Source organism: Camelus bactrianus, chromosome 9 (genome assembly GCF_048773025.1).
Source record: "Camelus bactrianus isolate YW-2024 breed Bactrian camel chromosome 9, ASM4877302v1, whole genome shotgun sequence".
NCBI lineage: Eukaryota > Metazoa > Chordata > Mammalia > Artiodactyla > Camelidae > Camelus > Camelus bactrianus.
Window position 1 is genome coordinate 27,095,139 of NC_133547.1, and position 24,922 is coordinate 27,120,060.

Consider the following 24,922-nt stretch of genomic DNA (forward strand, 5'->3'; position numbering starts at 1 on the left):
TGCTGCTCATCTTCAGACATGACATCATCCCCCAAAATTCCATCCAAACAACCATCAGCTTCTCCACAACTAGCAAACTTGAATGTTCTGGCAAACTCAGAGGGACATGATTTACAAATAGTAGGTAATATTTGGATCTTTCCACAAGAGCTGGGTTCCAGCTTTTTTATAAAACACAAATGTTTTCATTTTGGAGCTCAGTGTGTCACTTTCTCAACAAACAGATCCTCTTATCAGAAATCAGGCCTGTGTTATACACAAACAGAAAGGGTTTGCGTGTATTTATTTTGTGCTCAGAGACCACACACCTAGTGGCTGTGTACAATATTTACATTGCTCCTGATGCCACAGCGGGGCCGGTCTCAGAACCGAGACCAAAGCTCAGGCCACACAGAGCACGACTGCGGACCCTGCTCGCACGTGCCGACGAGACCTGACTCTCCAACCACAGAAGACGGCGTGAGGCTTTTGTCTTCTGTGAACGCTGGTCCGTGCCAACCAAATATCACAAGGAGAAAATCCAGACTTAACACACTGCGGACTCTGCTATTATTTCAGTGAAATAGGCCTTTTAAAAAGCCTCGCAAAGTTTTAGGGTCATTATATCCTTATGCTAAGGATCACTTTGGGAGGGTTTCAAACACTTACCAAGAAAAGTCTGGAGACCCCAGTCGCAAGCCTCTCTGTCTTCAGATGCCACTCCAGGGGCTGTGGGGAGTTGAGCAGGAACACGACAGGCTTGTGGTGGATGTGGACGGAGGAGATGGGATTCAGGTGCAGGGTGACCTAGGGAGAAGCCGAAAGAGGAGAGAAGTCTTGGCACTGGCTTTCCATTAAATCACTTCGCGTAGCAACCGGGGTACTTTTTCACAGCCCACCATCAACAGCAGCAAGCTACAAGCTAGTTCAGATTCTGGGAACAAGACATATTAGTTTGGACTGGGTGATACTGCCAATATCCGACCATTTTTTTACTATGAAAATGGCTATACTGTGTGATTCAACTCACACTAATCTCCACCAAAGCATGAACCAGCTCCCAGGAACAGCAGAACACAAACAAGCGGAACACACTTCTCTCAAAGCTGGAAAAGGCAAGATAAAGTCACCTTCCCTCAGGACCGCCTTCTCCTTCAAGTCAAATGACTAAGCTCAGAACCGAAGCACAGACCCTCCCGGGGGCAGGTCACCCCTCTGGGTCGCCAAAGATAGGACTTTGTTCTCTGCCAGGTAAGCTCCAAACCTCCACAAGGCTAAGAGAGCTCTGCCAAAGAAAAGCGCCCAAGCCAAGGCACAGGGGCTGCCAAGGGAGCTGCCAGGACTTTCGTCACCCCGGCTGTTAGCCTGCAGGGGTTTTCCAAAGAAACGAAGCGCAGAGAACACACGGAATAAAAGCTGATTGTATACAGTCCCAAAAAAGGAAAAAACAGGGAAGAAAACCATGAGCTTGGATAGGAAAAGTGCAGCCAGTTCTGACAGTGGGTCAACGACTACTGCAGGCTTCCACTGTCATCATGAGCGTCATCAGAGAGCACCTGTGAGGGGACCTGGACACAGCGGGTCCAGCACGCCCTCCCGGGGCACCTCCGCCCAGGTCAGCCAACCCCCCGGGGCACCTCCGCCCAGGTCAGCCAACCCCCCGGGGCACCTCCGCCCAGGTCAGCCAACCCCCCAGGGCACCTCTGCCCAGGTCAGCCAACCCCCCGGGGCACCTCCGCCCAGGTCAGCCAACCCGACACAGAGGAGCAAAGGGTGCTTTCCTGTAAGCACATCTCACGCTGGCTTTCTGGACAGACAGGCGAGGCAAGACCCAAGAACCAACATTTGAATGAGATGAACTCAACCGAGAGCCTCACAAAGTGAAAAGGGAGGGAAAGGACAAAAAAGGAGTTAGCCAGAAAGGCACACACGGAGCGACATGCTGGGAATGACAGTACATCTCAGCCGTGATCCTCACGAGGATGTCATGGTCTCGATCCACAGATCTGAATCCACACTGTCATCGCGGGCAGAGCACTCCAAGCTGGATTACGTCTTCACAGTGGCTGCTGGCCTGCCCTGATCTCACTGTATCTGTACCTTCGTGGGGACGGCCTGTGACACCAGTGTCACTTACTACAGTGCACTCTCAGGTCACTGATGATGAGGTACAAACTTGGTTTCAGTGCCCACGCCTCAGCACACAGTAGGCACACAGTAAGTGCCACCTGGGCGTTTAACTCTCTACTTTTCAAGACCACGAATGTATTCTATGAATAATTTACACAATAGTATATAATACCACCTTGTTCATTTACTGTTGAATGTGTGTGTCAATTTTCAAAATAGGCTGCATGTACAGTCTGTGACTCAGTAGGCAAAGACGTGTGTTACATTTAACACTGTGCTTAATGCACAGCAGATTATTTAAATGACTGATTTATCACAGCAAATTCACAAGCTTATGTTACTTAAAAGGTAAAAGGAAGAAAAAAGGCTGAATATAATCATAGGCTCAAAAGGATTTAGTTTGCTAATTTACAGAAAAGTGAAAAAAAAACACACGAGCAAGACTCCAGCCGTCATGACTGTTTCTTCAAGGCTGCGGGGATCGTTTCTCGGCCAGCACAAGCAGCGTCCTAATGCACCTGACAGTGACGCCACGCACAGCTACTGCGACAACACGCTCCTGGGTCGCACAGAATCTGCCTCGGAGCCTCCCGGAGACACTGCCACACCTAGAAATAAACAGGCTGATCGCTACTATAGACAGGGAGGCGGCAGAACCGGAGCAGGGGACAAGGCTCCCACGGGAGCATTACGTGAACAGACAGACGCACGTTGCAGAACGCACACGCTAAGGAGAGGGAAGAAAGGAGAGGCGAAACCATTACTTGTCCAGGAACGCCCGAAGGCTGCAAAGAAACACTGTCACTAACAGTATGTGAAAAATTTCCAGATTTACTCATTCCAAGCCTGTTTATTGAGCACCAAGCTTAGCAGTGCACATCCACAGAGGGTGCATCAACTCTGCTGATGATTTTCTCTGCAGCCCTCAGGCATATGATTCTTCTTGGAGCTCTCAGATAAAATAGTAATAAATATATATCTCAAATGAACAAGAATTTAAAAAAAAAACTTAGGAAATGAAAAGAAAAATATGTATGAGACACATACTGGTGCTCAGATCCAAAGTTTTCCAGATGGTCAGAAGTGTCAAGGCCTGGCTCCTACCATCAAGGAAAGATTTCTAGGAGCCACGGCTCTCTGAGCTTTCCTGGAAACGGCTCCCTCTTCAATATGTGGCAGTGTCTGGCCAAGATGAATCCGCGACTCTGGCACATGGGGCCCAGGCAAAGCCCCAAAAACCATTTGGCAAAGAAGAATTGATACTAAGATTGGGAAATTAAAAGAAAAATATTCAATACTTGTTTAAAAAGATCATTTGGCAGGAACAGAGAGCCCCCCAAACGCCCGCGCACCTGGTCCCACAGCGACCTTCCCCCACTTGAACAAGCCCTGCGGAGGGGAGGACAGACACAGCTGAAAGCAACCGACAAAAGGACGAAGGCAGGAAAGCTCCTGCAGACGTGGGGAGAAGACGCTCAGAAGGGCTCTTAAAGAATTCCTGGCTAAGGCGCCTGCTTTCTCTCAGGCTGGGGGAAAAAAAAGAAGAAGAAGAAAAGGAGGGAAAAAGAAGAAAATCCTCTCTAGAATTAATTAGAGATGGACAGACCACAGTCACAAAGATAAGAACATTCTGCAGGGTTTTTTCTTGGGCAGACTGAAGACCAGAACTGGGACAGACTGCAGACCACAGAGAAATCCAGTAATTTTCAATTTGGAAACCCAAGCAATAGTTTAAAGAGTGGACTCTCAATCCTATGTCAAATTCACACATAAAAATAAGGGTCATAAGGGGCACCCCTTAGTCCATAGGCTTCACAGGCAATAACAGCCTGAACCTGGGGGCCGCGAGGCTGAAGGTGCCGGGCCAGACGGGTGCATCCCAAACAAGGGAACGACGGTCAGTCTCCAAGTGAGGGGCTTCTTGCTTCCCCTCCGGGGTCACGGAGCACAGGAAAACTCAATGCGGGTTATGAACCTTCTCTCCACCCACCCCCACCCCCACCAAAAAGCCCACATGCACATAAAACTCTCTGACAATGTCAAGGAAGTACGTCCACTGCAGGCCCATGAGCCCCAGGTTAAGGACTCATTAGCCCAGTGAAGGAATCCACCACAGAGAAGCAAGAAAACTCCAACGACAGAAACGGGTTCGCCCCTCTAATTAAACTGGAAATGACACCTTTGGTCTCCAGACATCGTTCCCTCAGGGAGAGAACTTAACAGGTGACAACTCAGAAGTGAAAAATCTCCACACGCAGCTCCGGGGGTCCCCGTGACTTCCTGAAGCCACACTTTAACCACGGTGGTCCATGAAGCCCAGCCCAAGAGGTCGGCTCTAGTCACGTTTGTCTCCGGCAGTGCTGACCGTTCAGCCTTCCGAATGGCGTGAGAAAATGCGAGGAAATGTGCCCTGCCGCGTCCCCGCTGTGGACACAGCTCCTCACACGCTGCTGACCCCTCCCCCAGCGGGGGGCGCTGACTGGCCCGGCCTGTGCCGGGGCATCTACCACGCCAGGCCTTCCGAGGCTGTCGGGGCACTTCAACAAACTGCTGGCTGTGACGAACGGATTTCTCCCGCTTCACAAATAAATTCGAAGTGAATCTTTTCTGAGTACTTTTCTGGGGAATCTGAACACAGTTTTGACCAAAGTGAAGGCCAACTCCAAGGAGCATAAAGCCTCTGAGTAGAAAGACAACCTTCCTGTCTCCCCTTTGGGAAGCATTATTATCAGAAAACACAGGGACAGTCTTCTCTGGACCTTGTCAGGGTGAAGACTCCAGTCCTCCAAAGATCGTCTTTGGAGAACAAAACGACACGTTGCAGCAAGCCCCGTGAGCCGCGTAATCTAAACGAGTTACACACCTGCTCACAGCGAGAAAAACCCTCCCCTCTGGAAGGAGAGACGCCATATGAAAACTGCTTTGAATTTCCCAAGATTCACGGTAGAGACGCAAGGTATTTCTACCACAGTGACTGCAAACTTTTCTCGTTAGTTGGGCCCCTGCTCCGGGGGTTTATTAAAACCAACGAAAGCAGAGCAAGCGAAACAGCTGGCATTACAGTCCAACAGTCGTCCAATTCTGCCAACGTGTCAGCGAGGCTCCATTTCAGCATTTCTGATTCTTGCAAAGTCCCTTTGCACCCGTGGAACAATGAAGTCATCCAAAACGCTACCAGAGGGACTCCTAGTCTCCAAAACCAGACCAAATAATGCTCTGAAATGGATGATCCAAAAATCAGTTTACACGAAGGCAGATAAGAAACGTGCTCCAGCACCAAGACCTGTAAACTCACACCCTGGTCTGCGTACAGCCAGATCCGTGCCCTCCGCAGAGGCACGCGGACATCCGCTTAGCAACAGCGTTGGCAGTAACTGAAAGCATCCCACATCTGCGTCTTGGAGCACTCATAACTCATACACACGCACACTGAGCATGAGCCTACCCAGGGCACTAGGGTCACCACAGCTGAACTCGAACTTCACTTACATCTGGGCAACAGGGCTTTTAGGAGCTCAAGTCTGACCCCAGATGCACCTGAAATGCGCAGCCAGTTGCTGGGGGTGGGGAACAGTGGCTGCTCTGCAGGATTTTACAGGGTCCCCCAGTCTGAGGAAACCCTATGGCCGATGTTCTATTTATCATTGCTTGTCTCTTGCCATTTGGGAATTGGTATAAAAAGATTTCCTTAAAATATTCTTGGAGGGGTGAATCTGGAGCTTTAAAACATTTCCTTATGATTTTATTTTTACATTTCTCTGAATCTCTGGAGGAACATTTCTCTGAATTTTTAGAGGAACATCAATCGGTGATGAATTCAAGGAATCTTGACCCTCCTAACTGACTCTGCCCTACCTAGGGAGTCAACTGACCATTCACCTTGGTCTTAGCAGCGTTAAGGTCAAAGACTTCACTGCTATAGTAAATGACACCAAGTTCCTTCCCACTGGTTTTGTCTTGAAACACCTACCACGATGAGAGGGACACACAGTCGGTCAATCCCAAAGCTAATTCCTCCTTCCCCCAACAAGGACAGGATTCAGGATTCCCTGAGAGCCTCTGAAAATAATCTAATAAAACAACAGGGAAAAAATGGAAGTCTGAAATATAATGCAGAAATAAGTCTGCCCTCCCTGCTCTATATTTTGAATGCTCTGGAAAAATACTCAGGACTAAATTTGGGTTGGGGGTTGAGGGACAAGAGCTCATATAAACAGAAAAATATTTCTGAAACTACAGGCCATGACCTTCTAAAGGAGTCCTGGGAGAGATGCAAGGGGATTCCAGGGACCCTGGCCCTTCCTTCCCAGCGTCGTCCACAGCTCAGTGGCTAAGAAAGGGGAGACCCCAGGTGTGGGTATGTCCTGAGGTAAGGATGCTGCAGATGGCAAGTCTGAGAACACCGACAGGCATGTTTCCACTGTCCTTGAGCATTAAGCATCTGCTATCTGAATATGGGACTGTCCATGTCACTAACACACCACAGCCTCTCAGGATTCTTGCCTGCGTCACTTTCCCGCCAGCCCCTGGAGGGACATGTGTGTCCAGCTCCAAGTGCAACCTCCAGTGGGATCTTCCCTGTCCTGCAGGCAGAGCTGGACCTTGGAGAGGCTCCCTTCTGCAGGGCACCAAAGTGAGCTGTTCAGATATCTGTCCTAGACCCCGTCCTCCCACTACATTGTGAAATCCTCAGGGCAGTCTTCAAGGGCAGAAACTAAGTCATGCTCATTTCTGCATCCTTGGACCTAGCACAGGGCTCGACATCTAGTAAGCAGTCAACAAGTTTTCTGAAAGATGAATAAAAGTTCTTCACAAAATGTGACTTAAGTAATGGTTACAGGGCCGTGTTGTTGTGCGTTTCTGGCCAACAAGTGGCGGTGGTGGTCTAGTAAAGAGAACATGAACTTCACTATCAAGTTCTATTTGAACTTTAAAACACAGTCAAGAAAAACAAACAGATTCCAACTCACACTACCAAAACACATGGCAGGGGCTGCCCGGAGCGCGTGCTGGAGACAATTCCGAGGCCACGGCCGGGCTCTGCCGAGAATCAAGGCCGCATCGCCACCCTCTGCTGTGTGTGCGCTGGGCGGAGCAGCCCCTGCGCCCTGTGGGGGAACCACACCAGGCAAACAGAAAGCAGGATGTTTTTATTAGCTTTTACACTTGCGCAAATGCAAATATGTAAAATGTAGGAAAAAAAAAAAGAAAACTTCGGAGCATGCTCTCCCTCTCAGGGACAGATGATAGAGAGAAAAATTCTGACCAAATATTCTACTATCTTTTAGAGGCACAGAATTTTAAATGATTTTCATTCAGGCAATGAAGTGTGTTAGAACAGTCAGAAATTAAACTAGACAAACTGAAGGAACTCAGTATTTGCACACCGATTAATGTAGAAAAAAGTTTGCTTTTATTTTTTACATTCCTTGTCATATCTAATAAACAGATGGATTCCAAACGCTTTATTATTGTTTCTAACACTAATATATAACCAAAGCCTCACATAAATGTACTGTGTAAATTTATTTTCTCTCAACTTCTGCTTTTTATAATGGGCCTGAAATTGTTTTTGCTACTTAACAGTTCAGTAAGCCAGGACTTGGACACGTGTATGCCTATGGCAGTAGGATGCCAGAGTGCCTGCATGTCAGCACTTCATTAAACAGAACTAAATAATAAAGAAAATCACGGGAAGCCCAGCAGGTGCTGGTTTACAAAGTAGGCACCGTGCTTGCTTCGGCAGCACATACACTAAAACTGGAGCAAGACAGAGGAGAGAGGCGTGGCCCTGTGCAAGGATGGCGTACAAATCCGTGAAGTGTCCCATATAAAAAATAGGCGTAGCAAGAACCCAATTCCCGCGTGATCTGAGCACTGAATTAATCATCGCCATCTGCCAACTGCAGTTAGGCATCGCAATAGAAATGGCTGCTCACATACCATCCTAAAGTTAGCAAACGTACTGATGTTCAGGTAGTGATTAAATTTAATTTGATGCTCTAAGCATCAAAGGATGGCATTTGGATTCTCCTGAGCTAGTACATTAACCTGAAGCTGGTCAGGAATTCTGAATGGGCGTACAGTGTCACTTTTCTAGCATGAACAAGAAGTCTGGTAAGGAGTAATTGCTAAGACATGGACGCCCAAAAATGCCACGCTTGGGTTACCAGGAACAGTGCTGTCAGCAGTAGTGACAGCCACTGGTGCCGCGTCCCAAGGAAAGACGGTAAGCATGTCCACGCGTCCCCGGGTTAAGACTTGCTGCTCTCATCAAGAGATGCTGTGCGTAATTAATCATTCCCATTTTAAAGATGAAGAAATTGGTGCTCAGAGATAGTAATTTATCCAAAGGCACATGGCTAGAAAGTGGCAGTGCGAAGCACAGGGTGAATGCCTATCTGTCCTTTTCTTTCTCCGCACCTTCCCGCCCCGCCCCACCCTTAATCTTAATGTTGGCCCCAGGGCACGGGGCTGGGGCTGGGGAGCTGTTCTACGGGAGTTAAGAGGCAGGAACTATTTTGTTTCTGGAAAAGAGGGAAAGATAAAGAAGAAAGGACGGGGCTGAGCTGTGAGCAGGATGACGGGAAGCCAGCACAAGCCGAGAGGTTGGTGAGACTCCACAGGACGGTCGGCACGTATTTTTATGAACAGTGATGTCTACAGCGCCAGCTACAGTTGTTTGAACTGCTTTGATGTAAAGCCTCCGCTATCTCCTCTGCAAAACCTTTAATAATGCTCACTGTTCTCAGGAACACTACGGAATGCAGATGGTGTTGGTTGCTTTTCAAATCCAAGCGAATCCAGTGTATCTCAGACATGTCACATGCAGGACTGTAAACCCAGGCAGTGGAGAGGCCATGAGGACCCTGAGGCTCTGGCAGTCTGCAGAAACATGCCCTTCTCTGGGTCTCTACAAACTACGGAATTAACGGACGTGTGAGCTAATCATTCCTTGAGCTCCAGGGGCTCCAGCTGAGATGTGGATAAGACCAAATTACTCTCTAAGGAAACTAAATTCTGGTCACGGTAGGAAAACCTGGGGAATTCTGTGACGTCTGGCTTCCTCTGAAAGCGCTCACGGAAACAACCCCTGAAAGTCACCCCACCAGCCCCCTCTGCGTATTCTGGCCCCATCCAGCCAGGTTAGAACCTTAGGCAGGACGTTCTTGGAGGAACTTCAGCCTCGGCATTACACGGCCTGTCTTGAGGGAGCGAGAAGAAACAACGCACAGGTCCCAGGTGGGAGAACATGTCAGTCTGTGTCTGGGGAGCATTTTTCCTGAAAAAGCATTATCGTCTTTGATTAAATGCTCCACTATCTTTTAGAGGCACAGACTTTTAAATGCTTTTAATTCAGGCAACAAACTATGTCAGAACAGCCTAATGCGCAAGAGAGCAAATACAGTCTGCAGGGTTTGCACTCGAGTTCAGTATTTCGTTCATTCTCCTCCTCAAATCAGTGTCCCCTAAACCCTCTAACGAGTTTTCAGGATAAGACCTATGACCACAGAAGGCAGAAGGAACGTTGCTAAATCGCGCATACGGAATTCGCCCTGCTGTAGCTGTAAGTGTCCAAGATGGATAATATTTCCTGAGGTCAATACTGAAGGGTTTAATTTCCTATTTTCTTCAGGCAGCATTAAAAGTACTTCAGTACAGTTGTCCTAACTGGAAAGGGACAAAGTTGCACTGCAGAGCAGAACACCTGGTAACAAATGTCTTATAGTTACACTCTACCCCTAAAATCCTTTAAGCACTTAACTAATAACCTGAAGGAAAAAGGAAAATAAAAAGTAAAAGAAAGAAAGAAGCAAAGACTAAGTTGTAAGAAGTCTGAACGAGGTTCCTTATTTAGATCAAGAATGATCCTGCTGCGGGGAGGGTACAGCTCAGTGGTAGAGCGTGTGCTTAGCATGCACGAGGTTCTGGGTTCAAGCCCCAGTGTCTCCTCTAAAAGTAAACAAATACACCTAATTACCCCCCCCCAAAAAAAAAACTAAAAAAAAAAAGTCCTGTTGACATTTCTTTACAAGTAAAGCAGAGTTGTGTGCCATGGAGGGATCAGGAATAGACTTGACCTCAGAATGAACCAAGTGCAAATTCTAACACGAAACATTTGATTTTGAAGTCACATAACTGATACTATCCCAGCCGCCTACGTCCCAGTAAGGAAGACACTGTAATGAGGCAACACCACACAAGCCGTCAGCAACTTCAAACCCTGAGACACCAAGCCACGGTGCTGGGAATCGGGGAGCACAAAGAAACAGAAAGGGAAGGAGGCAACAGCCACGCACTTCCAGGGGAGCAATCAACATCGCGTCCCGTTTGCCGCGGGGAATGTGAAGTCCACCCTCAACACGGGGAAATACTAACTGCCTTAGCTTTTTATACAGTCTCACTTTGTAGATGTAAAATGACTTCTTAAGAAAGCTCCTCATCTCTGAATGTCACATGGAAGGCACATCTGAAGCAGCTGTATTTAAAGAGAGTCCGACAGAATCACAGAGGCTTGGCTCCCCCGCCAGTGGGGAGGCACAAGCTGCCTGCCACGTAGCACGTCTCTAAAGGGCTTCCTACTTCTGACCAAAGTCTGGAAGGTCCTGAGCGACATCAAGGTCAGGGGCTTGAGCTCTGTTTCATGGTTCCGTCAAGCCCCAAACGCCTGTGAAGTCAACAGCCACTGGTCATCTACTTCTCATTCTCAGTGAAACGGCTGTCGCCAACCATTCCGTCTCCGACTCATCCTTTGAAAATATTATCAGCAGTAAGTAGAGCCAAATGGGGAAAGTTGGGGGGGGGGGGAGCTGCATTATAAAATATTCAGGTTTTGATTATAAATTTAAATATTCCAAAATTACCAGGAACTTGTAGACATAATTAAGATTCTCTGGCATTCGGGATGTTTGACCAGAAATAAGAAATCTGACTTATAATGACAAATTTCTCTATGAAAATGTGATCTGAAATAAGCAAAATGTGTGGTATATCCATACAATGGAGTATTATTTGACAATAAAAAGAATAAAGTATTGATACATACAACATAGATGAACCTTGAAAATATGTGAAATGAAAAAAGCCAGATACAGAAGCCCACGTTTCATGATTACCTTTATATGAAATGCCCAAATGTCCCCAAAGCAGGCAGATGCAAAGAGATGGAAAGCAGCTGTCAGGGGCTGGGGGAGGGGGAAAGTGGGACAGATTGCTAATTGGTGTGGAGCTTCTTTCTGGAACAAGAGGGTGGTGACGGTGGCACTACACTGTGAATGTACAGACATCACTGAAATGTACACTTCAAAATGGCTAAATGGTAAATGTTGTAGGTTTACTACACACCAAAAAAAAAAAAAGTGACTTGAACTTTCATACAGGATAAACCTGACCAAGTCTTGAGTTTCCAGTCTCATCTGGAAAGACCTTCACGTGATTCTACAAGGAACTGGGTGCATTTAAGAAGGCTGAATGGTCGCATGGGTCCTCAGGACTCCAGATCTGAGACAGTCACACCAAAGGCACACACTAGCCAGCCAGCCAGCTTCAGACAGTGGCCTGTGTTTCCTGTGCATGCTTTTCATTTATTCAAACAGCATTAATTAAGTACCTATAAGGTGCCAGGCACCATGCCAAGTACTGGCAACAGAAACACGAGTAAAATGCAGCCTGTTTTTCCCCAGTTTGCTCATCACAGTCCAGAGGGAAGACGGACACCCGAAGAGATGATTCTAACACAGCACCAAGACTGCGCCACCTCCGGAGCGAGCGGGGAGAGAAGACGTCCGGGGTCTGGGGGGTGGCAGCGGCTGGGCCAGGCCGGGCTGGGCCGGGCCCTCCACAGGGCAAAGTGGACCTAACTCCTCCACAGAAGCAGGCAACAGCTGTCAGTGGGATTAATTCTCTTGTTTCTCCCACTCCTCAATTTTCTGAACTGCTTAGATTGGCTGGATGACCACTAAGAGATACGTTAGAAGCAAAATTCATAAACAAGTATAAACTGGACTGGATGACCACCAAGATCCCTGCTGACCAGTCTCGGGATTCTGGCTTCATCACTGAACACTTTTCTTAAGACTTTCAGAATCTCCGCACCCACTTCCTATTTCATCTACTTTCTAAAGAAGTTTGCTAAATTCGTTTTTAAAGATCCATGTATTTCTTTAGTAAGCAATCCAGTAAAACACTTGAGAGTGCCTCTCAACAATAATCATTTCAAAAGAAAATGATGCTGAATAAAGCAAATCTATCAGGGAAGTCACGGCAGCCCCTCAGAATTTCATGAAGAGTCCAGAACTCTGTTGTGGAAGGTCCAGGCACGTACGTCCACGTCTTGGTGTATGTAGGTCTTTGGGAGTTTGTTGTCTTGCTCATAAGCCCAGATTCCAAAATCAGAACTAGCTTTGAACAAGCCATTATTCTTCATTACATATTAAATCTCCTCAAACCTTAGAAGAGATCAGAGCAATCCCATAGGATACTTGAAAAGGTCAAATAATTTGTACTTATGCTAAATATAACTCTTTGTAAACTCTAATGTGTGAGGAAATTTTTACTATTCTCTCAAAGAAAGATGACAAAAAGTTAAACTTTTCAGACCATTATTGGGGGATAATATTCTATAATAACTTTGTTTCTTTCTTAACTAGAGAAACCTGATACAGTCAGAGTCACTATCAGATTCCACATCCTTAAGCAAACACACTTTTCAATCAGAGTTAACAAGTAGCAAAACTATATGGTTTTTGTTTCTTTTTCTATTAATTATCCACTTACCATGGAAGGTCCCCAGTTAGCAGTGAAAAATAAAGCATGATGTACAAAATGGATATGGTCCCTTTTAGGACAGTGAATGACCAGATGTTTCATGGAGATGAGGGGGTCTTAAATTAGCCTCAAGCTAAACTTCTTTATATCTATATACACACACACACAATTTTTAAATGTTACTTTCAATTTACAGTTATTACAAAATATTGGCTATTTTCCCTGTGTTGTATAATACATCCTTGAACCTTCTTACACCCAAAAGTTTGTGCCTCCTGCACCCCAACCCCTACTTTGCCCCTCCCCCCGCCCACTGGTCACCACTAGCTTGTTCTCTATAACTGTGAGTCTGTTTCTTTTTTATTGTATTCACTAGTTTGTTGTATTTTTTAGATTCCACATATAAGTGATATCATACAGTATTTACCTTTCTCTGACTTATTTCACTTAGCATAGTGCCCTCTAAGTCCATTCATGTTGTTGTTGCAAATGGCACAGTTTCATTCTTTTTTATGGCTGAGTAGTATTCCTCTGTGTGTGTGTGTGTGTGTGTGTGTGTGTGTGTGTGTGTGTGTGTGTATACACACCACATTTTCTTTATCCATTCAACTGCTAATGGACACGTAGGGTGCTTCCATATCTTGGCTGTTGTAAATAATGCTGTATGTAAATACAGCTGTCGTAAATAATGCTGTTATGAACATAGCCTCAAGCTAATCTTAAGAATGTCTTAACACCTAAGAGACTGCCTTTTAATTAATACTTTATGGTTTAAAATGGGACCCATAAAGTGAAATATGACTAATTACCATTGCATAATGATTGAGACCATGAACACTTGCACCAAACTCTCTGTGTTCAATTCCAGCTCCATTAATTCCTTAGCTGTGTCACCTTGGACTAACTGCTTGACCTCTCTGTGCTGCTGTTTCTTCATCTAAAAAACAGAATCACAGTGTCTACTTTTTAGCGTTATTATGAGTAGTCAATAAGTTAACACTTGTAGAGCATTCGTAACATGCTTGCCCCAGAGTTACAGAAAACCGTGTACTAGTTACAGACAGGTCCTCAGCATGTTTCAGGAACTTTGCACACTCACAACCCGAGGCACAGGGGAATTTTTTCCTACAAAGATGGATCTCCCAGGCCTTCTCAACCCCTTTCCTTCTTGTAAAGTGCTCTCCATTCGTTACCGTGGAACCGACTCCTAGCAGTGCTATTTACAAACTGGACATACTGCTCTACGGCGATCTGGAAAATCTCAAGGGCAAACTGTATGCGACCACATGCAAACTCATCAAATTACACTTCTCAGTTCTGTTTAGAAAGAGGCAGAACTATGGGCTAACACACTTCATTTAACTATAGTTTCATATTTTCACCTGGGGTAAATTTTGTTCACCTCAGAAAAAATACCACACTCTTTTGGAAGACTTGATGTTATCAGTGCCCCGATGAGGAAGAAGGCAGCTCTTCCCAGCGGCGCTCCTGGCCGACGTCCAGCTGACCCTCCTCTCGCAGCATCTAGCACCTGCTGCCTAGTCCTAGGTTAAGTCTGTACACAGAGTATCTGAGAGGAGGGGGGCGGGGCTTGTCACTGCCTTAGCTCCTAGGCTAATACCTGGCACTTAGACAGAACCACATGATATTTAATGATGAATAAATGAACGAACAAATGAATGAATCAATAACCAAATTTTAAAACATAATTTAATTTCTTCCAAGATCTATGTTTTCTTCCAGGTTGGCCAGTGTCTCCTGTAACCCAGTCCTTTGGGTCATTCTGCCTTCTTTCCTAGATTACAGGCCGTCTGACCTGGTGGATAAGAGCGGTGACTCAGAGCCAGCTGGGATCTCAGCTCCCCGTCTGCTGGCCGTAGGGCCTCGAGCACGCTCAGGCTCTCGGGGCATCAGTGTCACTGACTGTAACGCGGGGGCAATGCCTCCGCCTACTCCACCAGACGTCAAAGGATTAAGCATGTCATAGGCGCAGAACATGGAGGGCGGGGACTGGCACACAGTGAGTGCTCTGTAAGTGTTTTGCTATTATCACTTCCGCCATCTAAAACCATGGTGATTTTTCTCCACTCCCTTGGTCCCTACGGAAGGAAGATTTTATCTATATCGTCCTCCACTGAAGTTTAAAGTCAAAACAGTTCTTCTCACAGTCCCCTAAACATCAAACTGCTGGCCCCTTAGACCCAGCCCACTCCTTCTCCTAAACCGGCTTCTCCTGCCTGGCACACACACACGCCCCACTACGCTTCTCCTTTGCCACCACTCTCTTTCTTCCCTACCTGGCAACTCCACAAACTTCATCAGTTACTCTCCCAAAGCTCTTACTTGCATCGTTATCATGACCAGCAACCCTCCATGGCTCACTAAACTGGCTTCACCCAGACTTGGAGATACTTCAAAGTTCTCATATGATTTGGGAGAAGGGTAGAGAGCTGTTTGTTTTGAAATACGACATGTCCTGAATGAGACGTCCTGTTTCCACGTATTTGTTTACCCTGACACAAATCAGCTACTCTTGGGTTTGCTGCAGGCTTGTGAAGACCTCCACCAGATACAATACCAAAAAGGCGGAGACAGCTGCAAAGGTTGCCGTTTCCCTGGAGACGGGGTTTCATGGAAGGCTGAGAATCGCCACAGCAACCGGACTGCAAAAACAGTCCGTGGGCTTCAGCCACGGCTCTGGTGAAGCGATTTGCGCTCCGTGAAAAGGCTGGGGCACAGAGGTTGAAAAATGATCAAAGTAAACACTGCTCTTTGAGCACCATTTTGTTGTGCTGATCTCAAGGCATCAAGTCACAGCATCAAAGTCCTGTTATGAAAGGCGCACATCGGGGCCAAGGACTCGCGAGGCTGCACTGACTGCTCTGGTGCGAAGGTCTAGAGATAAACTCACCACATATTTCCCAAAACAACCATTTCCAATCTGCTCTAAGAGCAGACCAGGGTAAAGACGTATGCCATTATATCAAGTTACCCTGCCCAGGCTACAGCAGCTGTTGGTCCCAACCCTGGATTTGAAGGAGAGAGAGAGAAAAAAGAGAGAGAGAGAGAGAAGAGAAAAGGTGATTTTTTAAAATTAAATCTCAGACTTTATTCCATACTGATCTTACCTGCACCAATTCCTAAAAATTTAAGGAAAAAAATTATCTAAAGCTTAATTAACTCTAAGTGAGAAATAACCTATTTTAGGGTGTCTGATCCACTACCATCAATCTAGGCTGTAATTTAAACAGCTAATGAGAAATTATAGTACATTATAACTGTACTACATAGAAGCAGCAACTGTGAAGGACAGCAACTTAGAAACACATTTTCTCATGGATTAATAAAAGCCTTCAATTTTTATTAACACCATTTGAATTAATTATTAACTATGCTTACTATAGCTTTAATATGCAGAACACTTTTATCTTTAAGGAACTCAAAGTGTCACACCTGAATAGCCTTACAGCATCATCAAAAGTCAGGTAAGAAAAATATACACTTCCCATTAGCAAGAACGTATAGAAGAAATCCTCAGAACTTTAATTACAATGGCAGTACACAATGCATCAATTAAAAAAAAAAAACACTTGTCGGTAGGGAGAAATCTGTAACTCTGATCAGTCTGAACAGAACACTTAGACGTTTGATTAGAACACTGTGAGGTGTGCACACAGCCCACATGCCTCATCTCTGGGGGAATCCCTTAGACAGTGCTGCTTCCCGAGTCTCGTGTGGAGACGGAGGTCCACTTGCACAAGTCCTGGGGCTGAGGAAGACGCTCAGATGTAAATGTGTCTTTGGGAACAGAAAGGGGGCGCTTCTGCTGGGCCCTGGGGGTGAACAGGGCAGAACAGGGGCAGGGAGGTGGGCAGCGAGAGCCTCGAGAGCAATGTCCAGGCAGGGGAGGCCATGTGGGTAGGTCTGGGGAACACTTAATTCAGCTGAGGAAATATGCAAAAGAACACAGAGGAATTAAGCTGGAAAGGTAGACTGGGGCCAGATCTCAATGGGCCGTGAAAGCCAAGCTTAGCTAATCAGTGAAGGCAACTGAAAGAACAGCGTGTAATGTAATTCACTGAGATGTGACCATGGCTTGCCTCCTGATAAACAACGCACATCGACTCCTGGCGTATCAAGTGTGACTTAATCACATTAGTAAGTTAATTTATCAAACCCACTTCAACCACCTCACTTACTTGCCCAACAGAATAGGTAGCAGTAATAAAGATTTTTTTAAAAGCCCCCTTCTGTATGGGATCCCATTCCGAGTCTCACACAGTGTCGTTATGAAGGGATTGCCAAGGAGTATCTCACAAGGGGAGAAAATTCAATCTTAATCCTCAACCCGAGACCTGCAGTTTGTTCCCTGGCTTTGTCCCCAGCTCACAGGCCCTCAATAAACACTTGCTCAGTTTGGGATATATCTTAACCATAAACAATGAATAAATCAGGAAACTATTGTGAGTTACCAGCCTTGAGCATTTTTAAAAGGAATAACTCATGGGGCCTGGTAATTCAGTCCTGGGTATAGTATTCTACACAAAAATCTTCAAATCCCACCCTTAGTTCTCGTGTGTGTAACACACGAACCAGATCCAGCCTTTTCTCTCTCCGTCTACTCTACTCCCCTACAGCGAAGACAGCGCTCCATTCTCCACCCTCGGGATGTCTCCTCCAGCCTAGAGATGCTCTCCTAAATCCTGGCAAGACCTGACAGCAAGTTCCCGCTGTTTCCAGCACTCACCTGGAACAAGCTTTGGTCATGATCTCTCCTACAGTATTCCTTTCAAAAGAGAAAGCAAGCTCACTGTTGGTAAGCACTTTCAGAATGAAAGCAGGATCTTCTCACTTACAGAAAGCAATTTACTGTTTGCCCTCGGGGAGAAGGAGTTAATCGCCCTCGCCTGAGAAACAGAGAAATGTCACCTTCACTATAAACCACAGACATGGGTGCCTCCCAAGCTTGTCTTCCCCCTTGTGTTAAGATTCAGGACGTATCATTCACTTAAGAAAAAAAAGAAAATTCTGTTTAAGTATCTTACATTGGGACTCAATTTCCCCGTAAATAAAGGGGCTAACCACAGCCTGCAGCTCTTTGAGCAACTGATGGAGTCAGTAACAGCCTTCAAGACAGAGCCTAGGAGAAGACATGGTTGATGGAAAAGAATGGGCTGACGTGCCTGAACGCAGGTCACACTGAATGATCTGTGCACTCGATTCAAAGGCAAGATTGACGAAAGTTTAGTTGAACCTGCCACAGTGAATACAAGAGAATAAAACAGAAGAGCTTTCTTGTTTCAAAAACTGGAAATATTCCAAAATGAATTTATCAAACTTCTCAGACCAATGGGAGCAGTTTTAGAGAATGTCATTCTTTTCTTCCCTTTTTCTTCCCACTTTAACTCTGGGTCAGTGTGTGCCCCATAGTCTTTCATGCTTGGCAGAAGCAAAACAAATCATGAAATACTCAAGGCTAATCCTAAAGGTAAATCAAGATTTACAGTGTCTTTTAAAATAGAAGTGTTGACAAGATAATAGTCCTGAGGCAAGTTAACTTATCTGGTTTTGCTAATTTCTTTCGGACATACTTTACAACGACAGAGCGGCATGATTTATACTGAATTACAGGAAGATTGGCTTATTTATTTTTTTCTTTTCTATCAAAATGTAGGGAGTCCAATAAATCAAACTACGATTTAAAAACGAAAGAGTCAACGCAAACATTGTAACACTGTAAGGTTCTAAAAACACTATTTTGATAGGATAATCCCCTTTAATGAAGACACTGGTTGCTGCTCTTGGTCGAACCATATATCGTTAGGCGGAGAACAAGTCTCAGTCATTACAACTGGCTCATCTGGTGACTGGGAACCCTCCCAGGCCAACGGGCCACGTGCTAAGTGGGCCCCGCGAAGGCACAAGGCCAGCCTTGGGCCCGAGGTGTGAAGTTACAAAGCTCTCGCATTTACCCCACCTCCACTGTTGACTTCTTCATGCCACCTTTTTTTTTCTCTCAAGTACTCCGCGGGCTGTTCAAAAACAAAGGAGTGGGAGAGAGGCGAAATTAGAGCCAGTGGACTTGGTTACTGCAGGCAGTGCTGGTAAAAATCTGAAAGAAGAGGATGAAACACAAAACGGAATTTGTGTACAATAAAATCACTGACCTTTCGTGATACACACGAAAGACTTTACACACAGACTACACCAAGTATTTACTGTAGAGATTGAAACTGAAGTCCAAGGAAGCAACGGCCTGTCCAAGTTCTACACCCGGTTATGCGTCCCTGGGGCCAGAACCCAAATACCCGTCCTAGTGGCCAGCCACCTGTCCTGCCGGTGGAGCTACGTCTCTCCTGTTCTCCGTGACTGGAACAGAAGGGCTCCCTGGATCTTCAGCGTCCAGGGCCAGCCTTTTTCACCCCTGGAGAAGGACAAACATGAGGACTGCCTGGAAACGACGGCCCCCCCGCACAGCACCGCGCGATCCGGCTCCTGACCAGCTAGCCCCGTCTCCCGTGGCGCTCTCCTCACCGCTCCGCTCCAGCCACACCGGCCTCCTCGCGCACCTCCAGCAAGCGCGTCTGAGCTTTCGGCCTTGGCACGAGCAGATCCTCCACCTGGCCTGCTCTTCCCCTGGGTCCGGGCACGATTCACCCCTTTTCATCGTTAATGTCCTGTTCAAGCACACCTCCTCCGCAGGCAAGCCTTCCCTGGCTGCCTGACGGCCTCCCTGACGGCCTTCCCTGCTGTCACCCGAACACCTGGGCGCCTCATACCCAAAGCCAAGTCCGTGTTGCCCAGGCTGAAACTGCCTTCTTTACCGCCGTATCTCCAGTCCTAGAACAATGCCTGGACGTGCCAAACACACATTTTTGGAATGAATAGATGAATGAAAGTATGAAAGACCAAGGAAGGATGAACCAGCCTATTGGGTGACTCCACAGCATGGCGCTGGGGCCTCCTTCCATTCACGTGTTTTTATAAAATTGAAGGGAAGGAAAAGGGCAGCTATAGACACAGAAAGTCACCAGAAAGCCTGCTGGCTCCTGTCTAAAGCACATCTCTGAGGCATTTCTGATAAAAGGTCATGGCCAGGAAAAAAAAAAAAATAGCCAACTTTTAGCCTAGTCGAGAGACACAAGAACTCAAGATCAAGCCATAATATATCTCAAAGTTCACCTGATCCTGCCAGCAGGAGCCCTGCAGTGCTGAATTTTGGGGCATCTGAATGATACATTGTTTTACTGAAATATTTTCCAAGATTCCTTTCCGAATTCAACTCCATGGTCTTTTTTTTTCCCCCTAAAGGGCAAAACACCAACCTGTTTCCAAGCTATTTGGTAATATTTTGGCACAGATAATCCAGAAAAGAAAGTTGTTTGTAGAGAGCAGAGCTATGGATAGTAACAGGACGCCCCGACCTGCCCCTCTTTCTACGAGCTTAACCTATAGATGGCAACCCAGCTACTCACACGTAATTCTTACCCGATGGCCACTTTATTGCAGCTCAGAGACTTACTGCCAATATGATCACAGCTAACAAACTGTATCAGGAGCAATGCTCAAGCCCACGGTCAAGAGGAGCAAGGAGGCTGAGACCACGTGAACAGGAGCAGGAGCAGGGGGACAAGTCACGATCCACTCTACCTTCGCTGCCTTTGGCGAATCCTCAAGGGGCGTCAGGCCTGCCAGACAGCAGGTGCTTAACAAACACTGACTTAACGACTAAACCAATGTTTAAACCTTGGGAGAGCCCGCCTGCCCTCCAGCCCAGCTACAGGAGACGTGTGCTGCCAGGTCAGTCCTCAGCTCCACCAAGCTACTTCCCAGCTCATGACCTTGAGAACGTCTAACTTCTCTTGGCCTCAATGTCTACGTCTGCAAGCCAGCACCAACAGCTCCCTTGCAGGGGTGTTGATAAGACTGACTAGAAGCGGGTTTTCCCAATCCTCTGAGAAGGCGGTTTACCTGTGTTTGACTGGGGCTCCAGTCAGTGTGGTACTGTTACCTCCCGCCTGCAGGTTCTTGGGTTATTTTTCTTTTAAGGATAAAACTATATGCCTTTATTCAACACAAAATGAGTCATTAAGATAAAACAGTTTGTCCGTGTGCAGAAACATTATTATACATTCAGTTCTGAAGGTAGTTTTACACAGCCAATGACAGGGGCACTCTAAACGTGGGAGGAAGGAAGACAAGAGGGAAAGGAGCCGAAAGGCAGAGCTTCATCTGTCAAAGTGCTGAGGACTATGTGCACAACGACTTTAGTGAATAAGACCGACGTAAGGTCATTTCTTCCATTCTGACTTCTCCGGTGCTGGTGAAAGTCTCAAGGTATGATGCAGTGAGTCACAGAATTAAGATGAGTTTAAAAATAAAAAACAGGTCACAGTAGATAGGGCTAAAAGGTTTTACTTTCTACAGTTTCAGTTGTCATGTCCTCTGGATCTTTCACGGGTTCTAGAAATTTTGTGAATTCTCTAAGAACAAACCTGCTCTTCAACCAGTAGTTTATTCTCAGAGAACCAATTATCAGGTCCTTCCCAGCCCAGAACCTATCTCGTTATGCAACAGACAGACAGGTCCCTGGATTCTGAAGCAGGATGACAAACTGATCAAAGCTGCCTGTATGACCCCTAGCTTCCTAGTAAAGAACTGGTGGCTTTTCTGCCATCCCCAGCTTTCTCCTCAGCCTTTGGGATTCGGGTCTCGTCAAAGCCCAGGTCGGGAAGACAGCACAAGCAGCCCAAACGAGCTCGTCTCCCTCCTGTTCCAGCAAGGCCAAGCGGGCAGCCTCACGCCCTGCTCTCCAGGCGTCATCGTAATTTGTGGGAATTTTGTTCAGAATCCAACAAACAGCCTTGAGAATACCACATTCACTTCACGCCTGACCCCAACACCACATCTGCTTAGGGGACCCCTAATTCCTGAACAGGAACACAGCCACCTGCCCTCCCATCCCGGAGTGCGCCTTCCAGAGAAACAGGAACACCCGAGGTGCTCAGGCCACACACTCCTTCCAGGGCAGCAAAGTCACTGGATGAGGTGAAGGGAGAGCTGGGGAGTCTGGGGACGGACATCTGTCTTTAGAGGTCTACCTAAACTGCCCCTTCCAGCCTCCGGTGTTAAGATTGTGCCAACTCATCCAGCCCTGAGGACCTACGTCCGTGCAGCTGGGCGCCCTTCTGCCACCACAAACACCAAGGCAAGGCCATCAGACACAGGCTTTCGCAGCTGCCAAGGTACTTGCTGTCCTAACACACTTCATACTCCGCCACTTGGCTCTATTTTATTTACCAGCCTCCTCCCCTAGTCTTGGAAAATTTTGCCCCAGCCTTCAGCCAAACCACATCCCTGTTTCAAACCTCTCCAAACTCTCACCTCGGAAAAGCCCTGCCAGCGAGCACACCTGGCTCCAATTACCCCGCGGCGCTCCCCCCACCCCGGCCCCGGGCCCTTCCAGCGAGCGGTGCCTTCGCACTTCCGTGGCCACCTCGGCCCAGCTGCAGCTGATTAAGGCTATTTGGTTAACTTTCCATCATGTGTGTTCAGGGAATAGTATGTGTCCACGTCTCGGTCCTTTCTGTTTACAGGTGTTGCTCCTTGCCGGGGTCCGCACAGCGCCTCGGGCTGCACCTTCCTCGCTGCCACGACGCTCAGCGAGGGGGGAACGTTCGCGAAGGCTGCTGCCCGGGGCTGTCCAGCGGCCTGCTTCCAATTACGGGGGGGAGGGCTTTGCTCGAGCAAACTGAAATGATTAGTTCCTCTAATCTTCTGTGTTTCAATAAATAAAAGAGAAAGGGAGAAAGATTCTTTCTGTGTGCTCTGTTCTGATAAAACAGTAGAGGTCTTTGGAAAATCGTGAAGCTTCTACCGTGTGAGGCAAGTGAAGATCTAAGCAGTGAAACTCGAAAGCATTTTCCCAAGTGCTTGGAGGCCAGATTTGCCCCCAGATCTGCAAATCCCACTTAATCCAGGTTTAAAAACAACACGTAAGAAGACATCAGACCCCCGTGGCTCACGCTGCGGCTGTGGGTGCGTCCTCGCCCACCGCCACGGAGGGCTTCTTCAGCGGTGTTTCTAGTTTAACGATTCCAGAAACATTCTCAATTCTGCTTTTCAACTGGTATTTTTTTTTACTAAATGCAAGTTATGCTGTTTTTCATTTTGGAGGCCTGGACTAACTATTTAAAAAATATGCCCTTAATTATCAATGTAGACTCAAAAAAACCTTGAAAGAAATACTAAATCTCAATCTTCCCAACCTCTTCATACTGACAAAAGAAAAAACTGAGACTCACGTGGGTCTAGAGATTTGCTCAAGTTCAAATAAAAGGATCTGGTAAATGAAGGACCAATCGTTTATTGACTCACGATCCAACGGCTGTATTTTCTACACTGTGAAGCCTGGATTAAGAAACATTACTTTATGACTGACCATATATACCAGTATCAATAATCAGATTTTCCAGAAAATGTGAGAAATTTTCAAATAAGAAATTTCCAAATCAGTTCATTTAATAAAGCTAAGTAAGCTGTTGCAAATCAACATATTCCTTTGTTCACTCCAGCATTTATTTCACATCTTTTTATTGAATGCTTACAGTGTGCTGGGTCTGTTCTAATTACTGGGGACATTGCACAAAATAAAACACCTCATGGATAGTGTACCGGAGGGGACGGACAATAAACACATTTAAATATAAATATCGGGTGGTTTACGAATTAATTTTTTAAAAAGCAAAACAGGGTTGGGGGCAAGTCAAGGGGGCTTGGTTATCATAAATGGGGTGGTCAGTGAAGGCCTCTCTGCAGAGGTGATGGCTGGGCAGGGACTGGAAGGAAGGAGGAAACAAGCCCTGTGAATGACCAGGAGAAGTGCTCCGAGCAAAGGCGGGAGGCGGGAACGCGCTTGGCACGTTGGAAGGACATCTGGGCCAACCGTTCAGCATCCAGAAGATGGGGAGGTGGTGGGAGAGGGAGTGAGAGGTCTGCAAGGGGTTGGGGGACTTTATTCTAAATGTAACGGGAAGCCACTGCAGGAAGCTGAGCTGGTGAATTCTGTGACTGGACTTAAGGTTTTTGAGGGATCATTCAGGCTGCTACACGGAGAACAGATCTTATTAGCTAATAATGAAGCGAACGCTCACTGAGGCTTATTATATTCCCAGCACTGTTCTGAGCACCTGTTGCGTTTTAATTACTTAACTGTCACAGCAACCTACGAAGCAGATGCCATATTGTCCCCATGTGAAGAAAATGAGGCACAGAGGAGTTAATTAACTTGACCAGAGTCGGTTCCTAAACAGGGGAACTAAGCTTCCAACACAGGAACTCTAGTTGCAGATTCTGTCCTCAAACAACAGGGGCTAGGGGTCCACGGTGCCTCAGGTAAAGAGGTGACGGTGGCTCAGACCAAAGACGGTGGTGGGGATGCGGTGCGGGGGGAGGTGCAGGGGTTGGCGGGGGTGGGGGATTGTGCCGTCAAAGGTGGGCGGGTTCAGAATATATTTTTATAGTAGAATAAACAGGATAGGCTGTGACATCTGAGAAAACAGAAAGTCATGGATAATGCCAGGGTTTGGGGCCTTAGCAACTGGGTAGTGTCCTTTACAGAGAGGGAGAACGTGGCACTGAACAAAATGGGGACAGGAAGGCTGCACGGAACTCAAGACACCCTCCCAAGCTAAGGGAGAAGGAAGTCTCAGCTTCCTGGGGCTGCTGTAACTACTAAAAACTTGGTGCCTTAAAACAGCATGTATTCTCCTACAGTTCTGAAGTCCAGATGTCCAAAATCAGTATTGCTGAGCCAAAATCAAGATGTCAGCAGAGACAACAGAGTCTCGAGGAGAGAATCCTCTCCTTGCCTCTTCCAGCTGCCCAGAGCTGTTGGCATTCCGTGACCTGTGGCCCTGTCACTCCGATCTCTGTCTCTATGGTCACATTGCCTTCTCATCTTCGGTCTATCTTAAATCTCTATTTTATGAGAACTCATGTGATTGCATTCAGAGGACACCCAGACACTCCAGGAGGACCTTCTCAC

At 46.7% G+C, this 24,922-nt stretch overlaps 1 protein-coding gene and 1 non-coding gene across 4 annotated transcripts in view; one reads left to right on the forward strand and one right to left on the reverse strand.

Annotated features, from left to right (window-relative positions):
• The window catches only part of TGFBR3 (transforming growth factor beta receptor 3), a 183,037-nt gene that overhangs the window by 69,976 nt on the left and 88,139 nt on the right, over positions 1-24,922 (reverse strand). For all 3 annotated transcript variants that reach the window (XM_074369938.1, XM_074369937.1, XM_074369939.1), the window contains exon 4: positions 649-786. In XM_074369938.1, the coding sequence (XP_074226039.1) occupies positions 649-786 (138 nt within the window). The remainder of the gene's footprint in view (positions 1-648; positions 787-24,922) is intronic.
• LOC123615521 (U6 spliceosomal RNA) lies at positions 7,840-7,945 on the forward strand. The gene has a single exon (XR_006723152.1). It is a non-coding gene; the product is annotated as a U6 spliceosomal RNA (small nuclear RNA).